Genomic DNA, 13,661 nt, shown 5'->3' with positions numbered 1-13,661 from the left:
GCGTGCTGAGCACAAGCTGTGTTACAGCTCCTGAGCTGCACATTACTGCAGGTTTGGCTGGGTCCCAGTGGGACTATTTGCATAGGAAAACGCTAGTTGGTGTAACCACACAAAAATCTGGTCCCCAGGGAGTAATAACAGCTCCTACAGCATGTGATTTAATGTGGTGAAGAGAAACAATGTTAAAAAAGGTGGAAGAGAACAATTTGTGCTTCTGCATGTGAAAAGGGGGGGGGGGAGCAAGTCTTTTCTAGAAACGGCAAAAATAGTATTTTGAGTGATTTTACTTCATGTATTTTGAAGAACTAATTGGGATGTTCTCTCTACAGCTGCCCTGTCAGCAATTAAAGCATCAGAGCTGTCACTAATGAATACTACCTAAAAATCAGCATTTTTAAAGCTGTCTCACACTAAAATGCCAATGCTGATTCCTAGAAGGAAAACCCAAGTGTGTGCATTGCTATGTGGCTGTGGCTGTTGATTGCTATTGACTTTTTAATAGCTGGTACAGAGTCAAAGCAGTAAGACTAGGACAAAATTAGTGATACCGTTGAATCTGACTTAACCTCAGAATTATTCCTTGTGAATAATTCTGTCTTAAGTAGTTTTTCAGCTTGGGGCACATGAGCCCCTAAGGTATCATCGGTCCAGCTGGGCCCCGTGCGGGTGGGAGCTCAGCTGCAGGTGACCGGTCACTGTACAAATGGAGCTCATGTACAATCAGGCTTTGTATGACCAGCAAATGGGTACAAGTTTTTGCTAAAGAGAACAAGTATCTTGTGTCCTCTGAGCTTGCTGAGTAAACTGCTTGTACAGGACTGAGCTCCTGCTTAAAGGCAACAAATTGGCATTGCTCCCATTGGAATTTGTGAAGGGTAAGTCAGTCCTCTCCATAACTGGTCCATGTATGACTTTGGACAAGGGGCCTGTGGGTTCATTTTTTTGCTATTTTCAAATAATATCTGAAATACAGACTCCTACAGTTTCCTATGATGTATTATACTAGTTTATAAAAAGTAAGAATGGTACTCACATGCTGTGCTCCTCTGGTGCCCTGTCCACTACCTTCATGTGAGGCTTAAGTCACAAATGAATTTATTGAAAGAGTTTTTCTAACTAAACCAAAGTCAACTACATAAAATGTACTCTTTTTTATATATTGATTAGATTTCTTACAGAGAGTGTATGTTTTTATTTGGCATAGTAAATATTTCAAGGATCTGTTAGTTCAATGATGAAAGTACATTTTTGTGTAGGAGGCACAGAGAAATGGTTTCCTTTTTCTCCTTTGTGATGTGCACCTGTGTGCATATACGTGCCTTTTAAGGGTATTTTCCTGAAGTGGCTGGACATAGAAATTAATGGCTGAGCTCATACATGGAATGACAGCAGCAGTCTCACAGTAGATCCATAAATGCTTTTGTCAGAGAATTCAGTTAAGGAGATTAGCAAATCTGGAGAGAAATTAATCTTCCATCTGTTATTGGCCGCAAGGTATCCAATTGTAAGCAAAAGGAACTGTGTGTACTCTGCAGAGGTGGCATAATTTGGGGTGTGCCAGTATTTACAGCATTGATCTTCATGATTTTCCTGTTGATTTCAGTTGATTTGGAATCTGCCTGGTATTCACAGTAACATTTGCTAGGGGACTTCCTTAAAAAATATACAATACTCATTAGATTGTTACTGTGCCAATTTTTTTAATGTTCTGTCATGCTGCTTCCTTAGTCAGCAATATATTCATTTCTAAAGGTAATGCTTTGGCATTTAAACAGAAAACCCATGTTTCAGAAATGCTAAGAATCCATGGATTGCATAAAGAACATGGCAGATGGGGATAAAATTATACTTTGGGTTCTTTAGATGTTAATGGTGGCTACTGTTTTAGCACCTCTGGAAACCAGGCCCCTTGAATACTGATAATAGCTGAAAGCTGTGACTAGGCATGGCAAACAGGGAAGAATATACATCAAGATGACTGGAGAGCATCCTTGTGTTTCTGCCAACACCCTGCTGACACCTGCTACTGGCACTGTAGGGATCTGGCTTTATGGACTGTAAATATTAAAAAAAAATGAAACAGCATGTAGAGTGTTCAATGTGTACTGGGTAATGGCAAAAAGAAGTTGAGGAGAAAGGGAGGGTCAACAGATTGATTTGGTGGAGTCAGACCAGACATCCATTTATTAAGATCTACATTAGAATTCACAGCTGTATTTTTTTGTAAATCTACGTTTTCACAATTCATTCCACGGTCAGTCAGAATACAGTTATTTTTGTATTCTTGACACACCTTATTTGTTGCATCATAAACTGGTTTGCTAACAAGCATGTTGAAATATGCTCCTGTACTTTAAGTTTCTCTTTAATTGGGATGCAAAATGCCATAAAGAGAGGTGAGATGTTCAGCTGATCAGGAGACACCATAGCCTTAGGTTTGATATGTACTGATGGTTCTTCCTTGACCTTCCTCTGAATGTGTTGCTGTATCCCACCACACCTGTTAGCACAATGTCAGCTGGAAAACTCAGACCAGCCAGGTTCATCTCTGTCCTCTTTAAAGCCACAAGGGTCAAGTGCTTTCATGTTTCAGACTGTGTTTGTTCAGTCTGTCCCAAATCAAATACTTTGTAAACGAGGCTAATCTCAGAGAAGGTAGTCTGTGTGTGCCAAAGCCCTAAAAAACTGCTCACCTGGCATATTTATTTGTAGAGCTAATCACCATGGTGCCCAGCACTGTCCCCATCCACATTTGCAACACAGTGGTGAGCTGATGTGCTCTTGATTCCAGGGAGGGGATGCTTTTCCTCCAGCCTTTCCCTGCTGGCCCAGGAGAACCATAGCTCAGGTAATTCTGCAAGGCTTGAAGTGAGTGGCTCTGGCAGTGCTGCAGAGCTGCATTGGCTTTGGGAGTTTTTACTTGTTTCTCACATAGCACTAGCACTTGCTAATCCTACAAAGGAAGGATACTTGTAAAGAGAAATCTATTGGAAGAAAAGACTCGAAGTTAAAATGTGAAATTCTGTAAATATGTCCTTTACTCAGTTGTTTAGTAGCATAAAACATAGGAAGGGCCAAGTTCTTAAAAACTGGGAAAATTATGTATCTTCCTTGTAGATGAGTAAATATTTTGAGAATGCGCAAGGTCTTGGCTCATTCTCCAAGTGATGTGTTTTTAAAGCTACCATGTAGAAACTTTGTGAAGGCTGTGTGGTGACCTGTGCTGTACTTAACACAAATGGCAATTTTTTGCTTGTTTTTTCTTCAGGTTTGCTTCATTTGCCCTGGCCTAGTTGTCACTACTTAAACTCATCATCATTTTTGATGCTGAGACTAAGCAATAGAACTGTATTGTGAACTCCTCAAGCATTAAAGTCACTGAAAGGAGAGTCAAAAACAACTGGCAACCTTTGCCTCGTAGCAAGATTTGGAGGGCAACTCTAGACATGGACAGCTTTCCCCCGAGAAGGGGGATGTACAGGGATGCCAGAAGCAATCTGTTTATCCCACAAATAAGAGAATTGTTATTCCCATTTAAATGAAAAATTGTTATGTTTATGCAACCCAATAAAACATTTTCTTTAACTGAAGCAGAAGTGCTTCTTCTATCAGCTCCAGTCCAAGCCTCTCATGTGCCTGAAGGAAGAAAAACTCTAGTTGTTTAATCTGCTGTCTGTGTTTTCATGTGTGTGACACACCTGTGAATTTCCACCTGCAGGTCACACTCTCATTTCAAACTGAAGTGCCAAGCACGTCTCTGTGAGATGTGGACAGCATTTTGTACAGAAGAAGTGTGTGAAGGCAGCACAGACCCAGAATGCTCCTTTGTTTTGGGCTGGCCCACCACAAACTGTGTGGCAAATTTCAGGTAAGAATTGAGATATATTTTAGTTACCAAGTTATGTAAATGTTTCTGGGTTGACAGGTCATGAGACTATCACAGATTCATTTCAGCACCAGTGAATGTGGGAGGCAGGAACTTGCTGATTCTCAAACCAATTCCTTCTACTGCTCTGAGCAAGTTGCCCTCCATTGCCCTCCACAAAGCACTTTCTGTGCTGCAAACTTGCTCAGTGGAAATTACCTTTTTTTGGTATAACTCAGCAAACACCTTGGCTAATTACGAAGATGAACTACAAATATTAAACAGCCAAGCTAATGAAAGGATCAAAGACACTCTTGTATGACAATTTTAAACAGAAGGCCACATATTGGAAGTAGCAGGTAAAGTTACAGTGAAATACTGACCTTTGTCCTGTTTCTCTTTTTTATTTAATTGTGCCAGAGAAAATGTCAAAATTCCTCTTAAAGCAGAATCTCTGAATTTTAATATCAAGAAAAAGAATTTGGCTGTCTTTGCAGCATTGACTGTAAGACACATAAGGGCTGTGGAGGTAATTTCAGTGATTAGGATAATTTTAGTCTCAGCAGGAGGGCTCTTTCAGCACTCTGGATGAGGGAGGGCACCATCCCCCTGAAATCCCAGCTGCTTTGCCTGAGTCTTAGGAATCGCATTTCCTTCTTTATCAACACAGAGCAAAAGCTGGAGTATCTGGCTTAATTTCCATGTTCCATTGTCCATACCTAAGGACAATGTTGTCTACAAATTGCACTCTCCTGAGCTGGTTGTGCTGTTTATGTTTTTTACACTTAATAGTCCTGAAACAAAGATGAAATTTTCTGTTGATTTTCAATTGAAATCTTGCCAATAAACAGGAGCTTTGATCTTAAGACAGTATGTGATCCTTTTTAGATAACTGAAAGTAGTTGAATAGGAAAGCTTCAGTCAAAAAGAGCCAGAGATTTTACTGAAGTGAAATTATTTGATGTCTGGAGGTACACAGAAAAATCTAAAGGGCCATGCGTGAGTGCATAGATGTCTGTCCAGCAGAACTGGAACAACCAAATCAGAATCATATTTTTTACATTTATAAAGTGCATTTCCCTCACAGCATCATTGAGCAGGTTTTTAGTTCCCTAAATGCCTGCTGTGTAAATTTGAAAAACTTGATTTGCAAAAGCAGCAGTGAGAAGAGCAGTTATGTCTGGGATAGGATTTGAATCAAGAAAGTTGAAGCAAAATTAGGTTAGATTCCTGGAACTGTCATATTATTAGCTATATTTTACTGGACAGCTTTTTATCCTTCCAAGTATACACATGAGATAAAGATAAATGAGATAAGCCTCAAAATGTCCAAAGTTAAACCCTACTGAGTGCAGTGGGCTTTTATGTAATTTGTGATATGCTGATAAAACAAGTAATAAATAAGAATTAGAGTGGAAAGAAATCTGTGTACCTGAGGAAATACCTTTAAACTTTTGAATTAAGCTTTTTTTTTAAAGTGCTCTTTTCTTCTCTTTGGACATTACTTTCAGAGTTCAACACATTTCATATGAAATTCACTGGTGAAGCTTTACCTTCTGTGGCAAAAATGGTAACTGGGGCTTTTGATCTCCCTGGCGGGCTTTGCAGTTGACTTTGCAGGAAAGCAGACTTTTCATTCAAATCTGGATATACCTTTTCGTTTTTGTAGGTATTTATGAAATTGCAACCAAGAAAAGGTCCATTCCATTGTGGTTTGTAGAAGGACTGTTTTGGTATTAGAATGATGGCTGATTTGTCCTGTTTTTCCTTTAATTCTTTCAGGTCTGCAGAACAAAAGGAAACATGGCTGTCTTGTTTACAAAGGTACTTTATTATATGGTCTTTAAAGACACTGGAAAGAGTCCTGGTCTAGACCAGTGATTCCCAAGCTGTGGTGCTTATGCCATCATGATAGATAAGCTCTTTCAAATATTAAGAAAAAAAAAAAATCCCATGTCTTCTCCCTCAGAAGATGTTGTGTGCTTTATGCAACAATCCCTGTGCAAGGAGGGAATCGCTTCTCTGTGCCCAGCAGTAAACTGGAGCAATTCCTATCACACATTGTTCCTTCCCAACAGAGCAGCAGGAGCATCTGCCACCATGGCTCGAGTTGAGCTTGGAGCTCTTTCCATGGTGATGGCATTCAAGCAAGCCCAGATCAGAAACCTCTGCTCTAATCTATCTGCTGCTCAAGGCTGGCTGTATTTTGTTCTGAAAAAACATACCCAGTGCTGGAGGGTAAGGTGGAGGGTTTGCATAAACAGAGATGTTTTATTTTCAGTGTTTGGACAGAAAACTACTAGTGATGGTTCTGTTTTCTGATCGCCCAGTTCTTCTGGTTGAGGCTTGTCTTTACCTGATTCTTCAGAGTACCTGGATTGTTTAAATCATCCTTGCTGGGATGATTTCCAATTCAGTGTTCTCCTGTTCAGTCCTTTGAACTAGTCTGTACTGATGTAACTGATTCGAGTAGGAGTCTGTAGTGCAGACTCAGGCACCACAATGATGGGTAGTTTTAGCCTGATTTTTTTCCATTTCTTTCTCTGCTGCTTACTCAGATTTCTGCAGTGAACTTCAGTACAAGAGGGCATTACTGCAGGCCACAGTCAGCCTCTCTTCCAGATACTGCTGGATGCTTTCTTGTCCTCAGAGATCTTTCTACTGCAGTACATCTGAAAACAATCTCCTTCTTACCAAGTTACTGCTTGATTGCTGTATAAATCTATGTCTTGCTATTTATGTGTGCAATATTAAAAATTTACTTGTTTTCTACTTGTTTTGTCAGTCGAATAAGAGAAGAGAAGGAAAAAGACAATCCTAAAAGCATTCCTCTGACAATAATTGCAAAGGACGTGGGAACCTGTGCATACGTAAGTGCTCTTGAGCTAAACAGAGGTCTAAATCCACATCACCTATGAGTGCTATTCACCTGCATCCTTTGGATATTGAGAGGTTTCCTTTGGTTTGCAATCTCCTTTAAGGATTCAGCCCCTTGAAAAGTCTTGGCATAGACAGCCCTGAAATGTTTATTCTCTGTCTTTAATACACAATTTCTGTTTTAAGGGCAGAGTGCTTGATAAGAAATACTGGTTCTGGCACATGAACTAAAGACTGTACAGTGTGAAGTCCTAAGAAACACCTCTAGTAGAATTTATGCATAAGCATCTCCAGAAATGTCAATGTTCCCTTTTTTTTTTTGCTTGTAAAACTTACCTAACCCCACAGCTGCCTTCATTAAATTCTGAAAGGTTGCAGTTGTTTTACTGTTTATAATAATCTTAAGTCAGTAAAGCAGTGTATAAGAACACCCTGAAATTGCCTTAAGCACGTTAATCATCAAATGATTGATACTGTTGAATTTATAGGCAAAGAGTAGATGGTAAAAGAAGGTCATCCATAGAGTGATTTGTACCTGTTTGACTATATAACTTTTAACCAATTTAAGCTAAATTCTTGTATGTAGCCAGTTCCATAGAGATACCCTAGCATTTGGTGATAATCAATCCATTCTTCCTCTGCTTTTTGTCTTTTCTTTCTATCTGTGCTTGTGACATCTGTATTTCCAGCTCAGAATCCTAAGGAGCATGGGCAAGGGCATAAGATATTTTCACAGAAGTTAGATTTCACTGTAAGTCTTGTCCAATAATGACTCTCCACTCAGAATTCTATATTTGCATAAATGTAAGCATAAAGGAGTCTGCTTTTTTTTTTTTTTTTTTTTTTTTCCAGAAAATCATTATTAAGGTAAACAATGACAGAATTGCCAGGTTGCTAAGACAAAAGTTAATAAGCAATACTAATAATTGTGACAGTTGAAATGCAGGACTGCAGATCAAGGTCTGCTCAGGTGTGAAAGTCTATAAATCATACATGCACTCAGGTGTTGCAGTCTTGTGCCAGGGTTTGTTGGGGCAGTGTCTTTTCTCCTTAGCTATATTCAGCTCTTGTGCCATATATGGTCTCTTGATACTGACAGTCCTAGGAGCGACACACTGTAGATATTATCAGTAATAAAGCAGAGGAGGAACAGATGGAAAGTTTGTGATGCACATAGTTCTTACGGTGCTGTGGCTCCTGTGCTACAACAGCTGGAGATGCCCAAGAATTATTTCATTTTTGGACAGTAGGGAAGGCTGAACACAAGGCACAAACTATATTCTAGCCAAGGGCAAAACTTATGCAAATGTGCTGACCTACTCCTGAGAGCCAGATGTCATTGCTTCAGGCAAATGTTAAATTTTTTATGGTATGAGCATTCAGATCTGCCCTGAAGCAAGATACACAGTATTCTCACTACTTTCCTTTCATTGCCATGGCAGCTTGTTACTGTCAGGGTCTTACACAAAGGTACAGCTCAGATCTTTTTTAAATGCAAAATGTCAGGGGTTTGTTTCACCTGAACTTCTTATGGCCAACATAAAACTGACGTGCTACACAAGGTGTCAGGGTGTTGCAGACTGTGTTGGGACTGGCAGTAAACATCTACATGCCAGCTCTGCTGCCTTCTGTTCTTTAAGGTGGGCCTGGGTGGTTTGTTGCAGTGGGCTTGCCTGGGTTCTGCCAAGGCTTTAGTCTGGCCATGAACCAGCTGCAGTCACAAGCTGTGTAGTCCTGGTGGCAGAGCCAAGCCAGCCTCTAACAGGGGCTCTGTGACCTGTGCTTGGTATGTGGGAGTTGGCTGGGAAGCGAGGCTGGCATGGGTGTGGTGCTGCAAGCACTGGAGCAACCCATGGAGCTGAGGTACAGAGCACTGCCCAGCAGGACAGGAGCAACACTGGTGCCAGGCAGCAGGTGCTGAAATCTCCCTCTAGAAAGACAGCTGTGGAAAGTGGCACTTTGGCTGACACAAAGCTTGGCACTTTGTGCTGGTCTCCATAGCTGGTTAGAAAGTGGGGTCTCTGCTGCTCCGTGCCATATCAAACTGCCTATCAGCAGATTCTGGAGGATACTGGAGAGGTCGTGTTTTAACTGGATGGAACATTGCCAAGAGGAAGTGCTTCTGGTACTAAGCCAAATCTAGCTTTGAGAAATCTATATAGAATGTGGGAAAGGTTATGGGGATGAACAGCCTCTGTACAATACTTTCTTACCACTGAGATCTTCAGTTGAAAAGGACAGAAATTAACAACTGATGTTTCACTGAAAAAAAATTCCCTGAAATGTTTCATTTTTCAAAGGAAACTTCCATGCTTTTAAATTAATCAAACCATTATGTTTCCCTTATGCAGTGTCTAAAAGTGCAGTTAGTTGTTCTGACTTCTTGCATATTTTAATGTGGAAGTCATGTCCCAGTAATTGCAATACTCTCTCTTCTGACTGAGCTGTTGGGGAAGCAGGAAGCAAATACGCAAAGTATTGACAAAGCAGAGGAATCAAACCTTGGTCTCAGACAGCTGGACCTTTATCTATGTAGTATGATTTATTTATCAAGTAAAATTTTAACAAGATATTCTCATTTTTACTAAAAATGAATTATGCAGAGCTACTGCACTTCAGATACTCTTTGCAAATCCAGACTCTTAATGTGACTTTCCCCTTCTCTTTTTTTCTGTTCACAGTCAAAAACCCTAAGTGTAACCAATGTTGATACAGCAAATGATGTAATTCTGATGGCCCTGCAGCAGCTGGGAATTAATGTAAGTCCTTGCACCAATTTTAATGAGTCTTTCTTTGTAGTTACTTTTAACAATTAGATCTTCCCTTGCACTTTTTCCAAGTTTTAGGATATGAACATTAATTAAATCCTTTAACATAGTAGTTCAGAGGTGTTGAAATGCAGCAAAAGTGCCTTGTTAACATAGAGACCTCTAGAGATTATCAAGTGCCTTAAAAGTTTTGAGTAAGCCTCTCATCCCTATAAGGGATCAGTCACGTTTCAAGTTGCTTTTAAATCTCTTTTGCTGATGGCTAAGAGGAGATATCTTGACACAAGAAGTGAGAATTTGATAGAGCTCCTTTTGCATGCTTCAGTGTGAACAAGAAGCCTACTGGTCTGCCTGTTAGTTGGTTTCAAAGTGTGCAGACGTGCTTGATCAGCTGTGTCCCCAGACTGCACTGCTCTCAAGTGTCCCAATCAGGTACTCTAAATATCCGTGGACCTTTGGAGTTACGTGATACACGAATATAACCAAGTGATTGCATGGAGTCTGAATGCACCCAATTTAAACAGTATCCTGAAACTGTTTTGGAAAAAAGCTTTTACAGAACTTACGATAATGCAGGGTAGTTACCAGATAGATGCAGTGATCCCTCCTAGATCAAGTACTGCCTCAACTAGCTTCCTTTGCCCTAAACCAGACTAGGTAGTGCCTCAGGTGTGGTAGAGGATCAGTGCCAGGGACAAGAATTCTGGCTCTCTCACTGTGTTTCACAGCATGGCTCCAACCAGTACCGGTGATCATACAGAAGCTCCTGGATGACAGCTTTTTAACTGGTCTATCAGCTTGCTGTTTGCATAACAGGATTTTTAAAAATGTTTTACTCATGATGCATATGTTGGTCTCATTGCATGGAATCTGACGAATCTTTCCTTACTACAGCCCTGACTGTGAAGAGTCAAATATGGTGAGCAAAATGCCACTGTTATGCTTCCCTGGGGCTTCTGGAGACTCACAGCAAAAGTTGGAGTAACCTCAGAATTTTCCTTCCCCAGCATCCATTATCCCTAATTTACACAGGCTTTTAATTCAGGAGTCTATTCTGCTAGCTTGGCATTTCCCAGGCAAAGCAATTTGTGTCTACCCATCTTGTTATGGCTCAGACATCTCATTTACACCAGGGCTGGGGGCCTGGCTCAGAATCCAGTAGTCCATTTAATTAAGGGATCTCTGGAGTCGATAGAGGGATTGCAAGGTGAAAAGGATAAAAGGTGAATTAAAATTAGGATTTTAATTGCAGATTGTCTCCCCCACTCTGCACCCAAAATCAGGACACTTAAGTGCTATTATACCTGCAAGTCTTTATTGTGATGTGCTTCATTTTTACCCGTTTTATGGGTGTCATTTCCTCACTTTGTGTACAGAAAAAAAACCAGGAAAATGGTAATATTTAAAGAGAATACTTTGAGACTAGCAGGACAAGGAGCTGGTTGGGTTTCAGCAGTGTGTTCTTTTGTATGTATCACAATCAACCTTTTCCTCCTCTTTACATTTTTATTTCATAGAAAAAGAATGAAAGCCATCTGAAGGATGTAACATCTTGCCTGCAGAATTATTTGCCCAGCTAATATACTACATTTTTTACTGCTTCTTTATAGCAAAAAGCCCTTTTTTTTTCATTAGAGGTGTATCATAAGATTAGCAATAAAATCAAACAAGCTAAATAAATTAAGCTGTAGCCCACATATCAATCAAACACCCAGCCCCCTGGTAGGATTGTTCTGGCTGTAAGGAAGCTCTGCCTTACGTGCTGTATCAAGGTTTTTTATTTCTGTCCACAGAGAACCACTTGAAAGGAGCTCCATGACTTTTCAATGGCAGTTATAAAAACTACATTTCACATATTGTGTGATTAATGGGGCTATTACTTTGGCTGAGTTCACTCTGGTTTAACACATCAGGGTTTTTTCCTCTGTGGTGTCTCTGGTAAAATGACAGCTAGCTCGTGCAAAATGGCATTGATCATCTGTTCCAAATTATCAAGTGAGGCAGAAGGAAGGGCCTTGGGTTTCCCAGCTCTGTAAGTACACTTGCTGACTTTTCTGGGACAGTCACATTTATCCTGACAATTGGCCTCATAAAGCCATAAAGGACAGCATTTGCAGTCAGAGATGAACAGTCTGCCTCCTGCAACCATGCTTACTGGCCCTTCCCTTCCCTGCTTCCCTTCACAGCAATGAACTCTTTCATATTTGTCTGTCAAAGGAAAAGCAAATACCCTTTCTTGTGCTCTTCAGCTGTATTTATTTGCTCCTGGCTGCTTGCCCTGAGGCATCAGAGATGTCTCCAAAGCCTATTTATTTTTCTTCTGCCCCCTGCTAGCTGACTTAACAGCAGTGCTAATATGGGCCAGAAAGCTCTGTCAGTCAGAGAGCAAACTGCAAAGGCTTTGTTGGGTGTATCAGCATTACATCAGGTGCATGCAGGAAGTAGGAAGAGTCTCAAAAGCCTTAGGAACACTGGGTGAAAGTCCAGAAAATGCAAGATAGTAGGCAAGTCTGTTTGAAAGGAGGTAGGAATTAACTTTGGATCTAAATAAATGCTGTCATGAGGTTTTAACACTTTTTATAGCCGGACAACTTTTAGATTTTTAACTAGCCTGATTTAGTAGTGTCACCAAAAAGGGATTTAAGGTAAAATAGATCACTTTTAATGAAGCATTTTTATCCACTTTTTCTTTTGCACATTTATGCTGGAGGCAACATTTAGAATTCGCTTTAATTTGATTTTATTTAAATCAGAGGTTTTCACAGCTTTTCCCAAAAATGATCATATGCCCCAGTCTTTTGAAAATTGTCTCTTTTGATGTAAATTTATCCTCTCTGCTGTACACTTTAAAGAGGGCTCTGTAGTCTTAAAACACCATCCAGCAGTCCCAAGCTCTTCCACACATAAGGGCTGCACAAAAAGGCTGACAGCAGCCCTACAACAAGATATTTGGGACAGCACTGAGTGCCATGAGCCTGGGGCTGCCATCCTTGCCTCAGCATCATTAGGGTGGGCTCAGCTCTCAGGTGAAGTTGCTCCTGCCCTGTCAGTCACAGGATGCTGTTGGCTTACCAGCCTGAGCTCCTCCTGCTTAGAGATGTAGAAAATCTGTGGAGAGGGTGGAGCAGAGTAGTGAAGTGGGCTCTGACATCCATCCCTCTGCTGCTAGGAGGCACTCCAGTCTGAGGGAAAGAATTGGAGTCAAGTCTCCCCCATTTTCTTCAGAAATGATGAGCTCCAGCACCTCTCACTGCTCAGAGCTGAACCCAGGTCACAAAAACCACATTGCACATGACAGACACACAGAAGAAATTTTTCTGGTGTCAGACTTGGGCACTGCAAAAGTAAAGGGGCTTCCTTTGACCCTGCTGGCAAGGTGCATATTATCCTTACATTGTGAGAAACTTTATTTGAGAACCTGTCCTTAATGGCTGAGAAACTGATTCTTAATATTGGTTTTAAAGGGCTCTGAAAAAGACTACAAGCTATGGGTGATTTCAGGAAGAGAACATGCTCCTTACCCTCTTATTGGTAAGTTGTTGACTTTGTTTTTTTGTCAGTACTCGCTCAGTTACTACTGCTGTAGGAAGCAAGAAATAGAAAGAAGACTGAAATTCAGTTCCTTCTTTTGTTTTTCCTGTTTCTTCTCTTACTTCCCTATCACGCGAGTTTGTCTATCTGGGGAGCAAATGAAATGGTCATCCTCTGTTTTGAAGAGCAATTGTCTGCTTGTGTCACTAAGAGGTTGAAAAAGTTCATTTATTTCTGCCTCAGTTTTGCTGCATGAGCCCCAGTGTTTCTGCAGAGTTGGCCTCTCCAGTCACCTCCTCTTCTGGAGGTTGTCCAGCTTTCCTGTATTTCTTCCTACAACCTCCATAATACTGTCCCCTCCTCAGAAAACTCAGCAGAGTTTTGAGAAATGATCTTTCCTTCCACAACTCAAGCTAACTGATTCAAGGGGTCTTTTCCAATCCTGCATTTCTCATTCTGGCTGATAGCTCCCTTATTTACTTTCTAAAATGCTTTTCAAAGCATTTCAGGACCAGGAATCAACACAAATCTCAGAAGTGATTGGATGGAGTGATTTGATTTTGGCCCATGATTCACTAAGAACAAATCCCTTTCCATTAGTAAGAACATTTCCCTGTAGA

General features: G+C 40.6%; 1 protein-coding gene across 6 annotated transcripts in view; it reads left to right on the top strand.

Moving 5' to 3' along the window:
• The window catches only part of ARHGAP20 (Rho GTPase activating protein 20), a 56,511-nt gene that overhangs the window by 29,136 nt on the left and 13,714 nt on the right, over window positions 1-13,661 (top strand). For all 6 annotated transcript variants that reach the window (XM_053935394.1, XM_053935399.1, XM_053935397.1 and 3 more), the window contains 5 exons: window positions 3,719-3,868; window positions 5,648-5,689; window positions 6,651-6,735; window positions 9,424-9,501; window positions 12,975-13,041. In XM_053935394.1, the coding sequence (XP_053791369.1) occupies window positions 3,719-3,868; window positions 5,648-5,689; window positions 6,651-6,735; window positions 9,424-9,501; window positions 12,975-13,041 (422 nt within the window). The remainder of the gene's footprint in view (window positions 1-3,718; window positions 3,869-5,647; window positions 5,690-6,650; window positions 6,736-9,423; window positions 9,502-12,974; window positions 13,042-13,661) is intronic.

The sequence above is a fragment of the Vidua chalybeata genome, chromosome 2, assembly GCF_026979565.1.
Source record: "Vidua chalybeata isolate OUT-0048 chromosome 2, bVidCha1 merged haplotype, whole genome shotgun sequence".
Lineage (NCBI taxonomy): Eukaryota > Metazoa > Chordata > Aves > Passeriformes > Viduidae > Vidua > Vidua chalybeata.
Note: the sequence above shows the minus strand (reverse complement) of the source record. Positions and strands in the feature narration are given on the sequence as shown.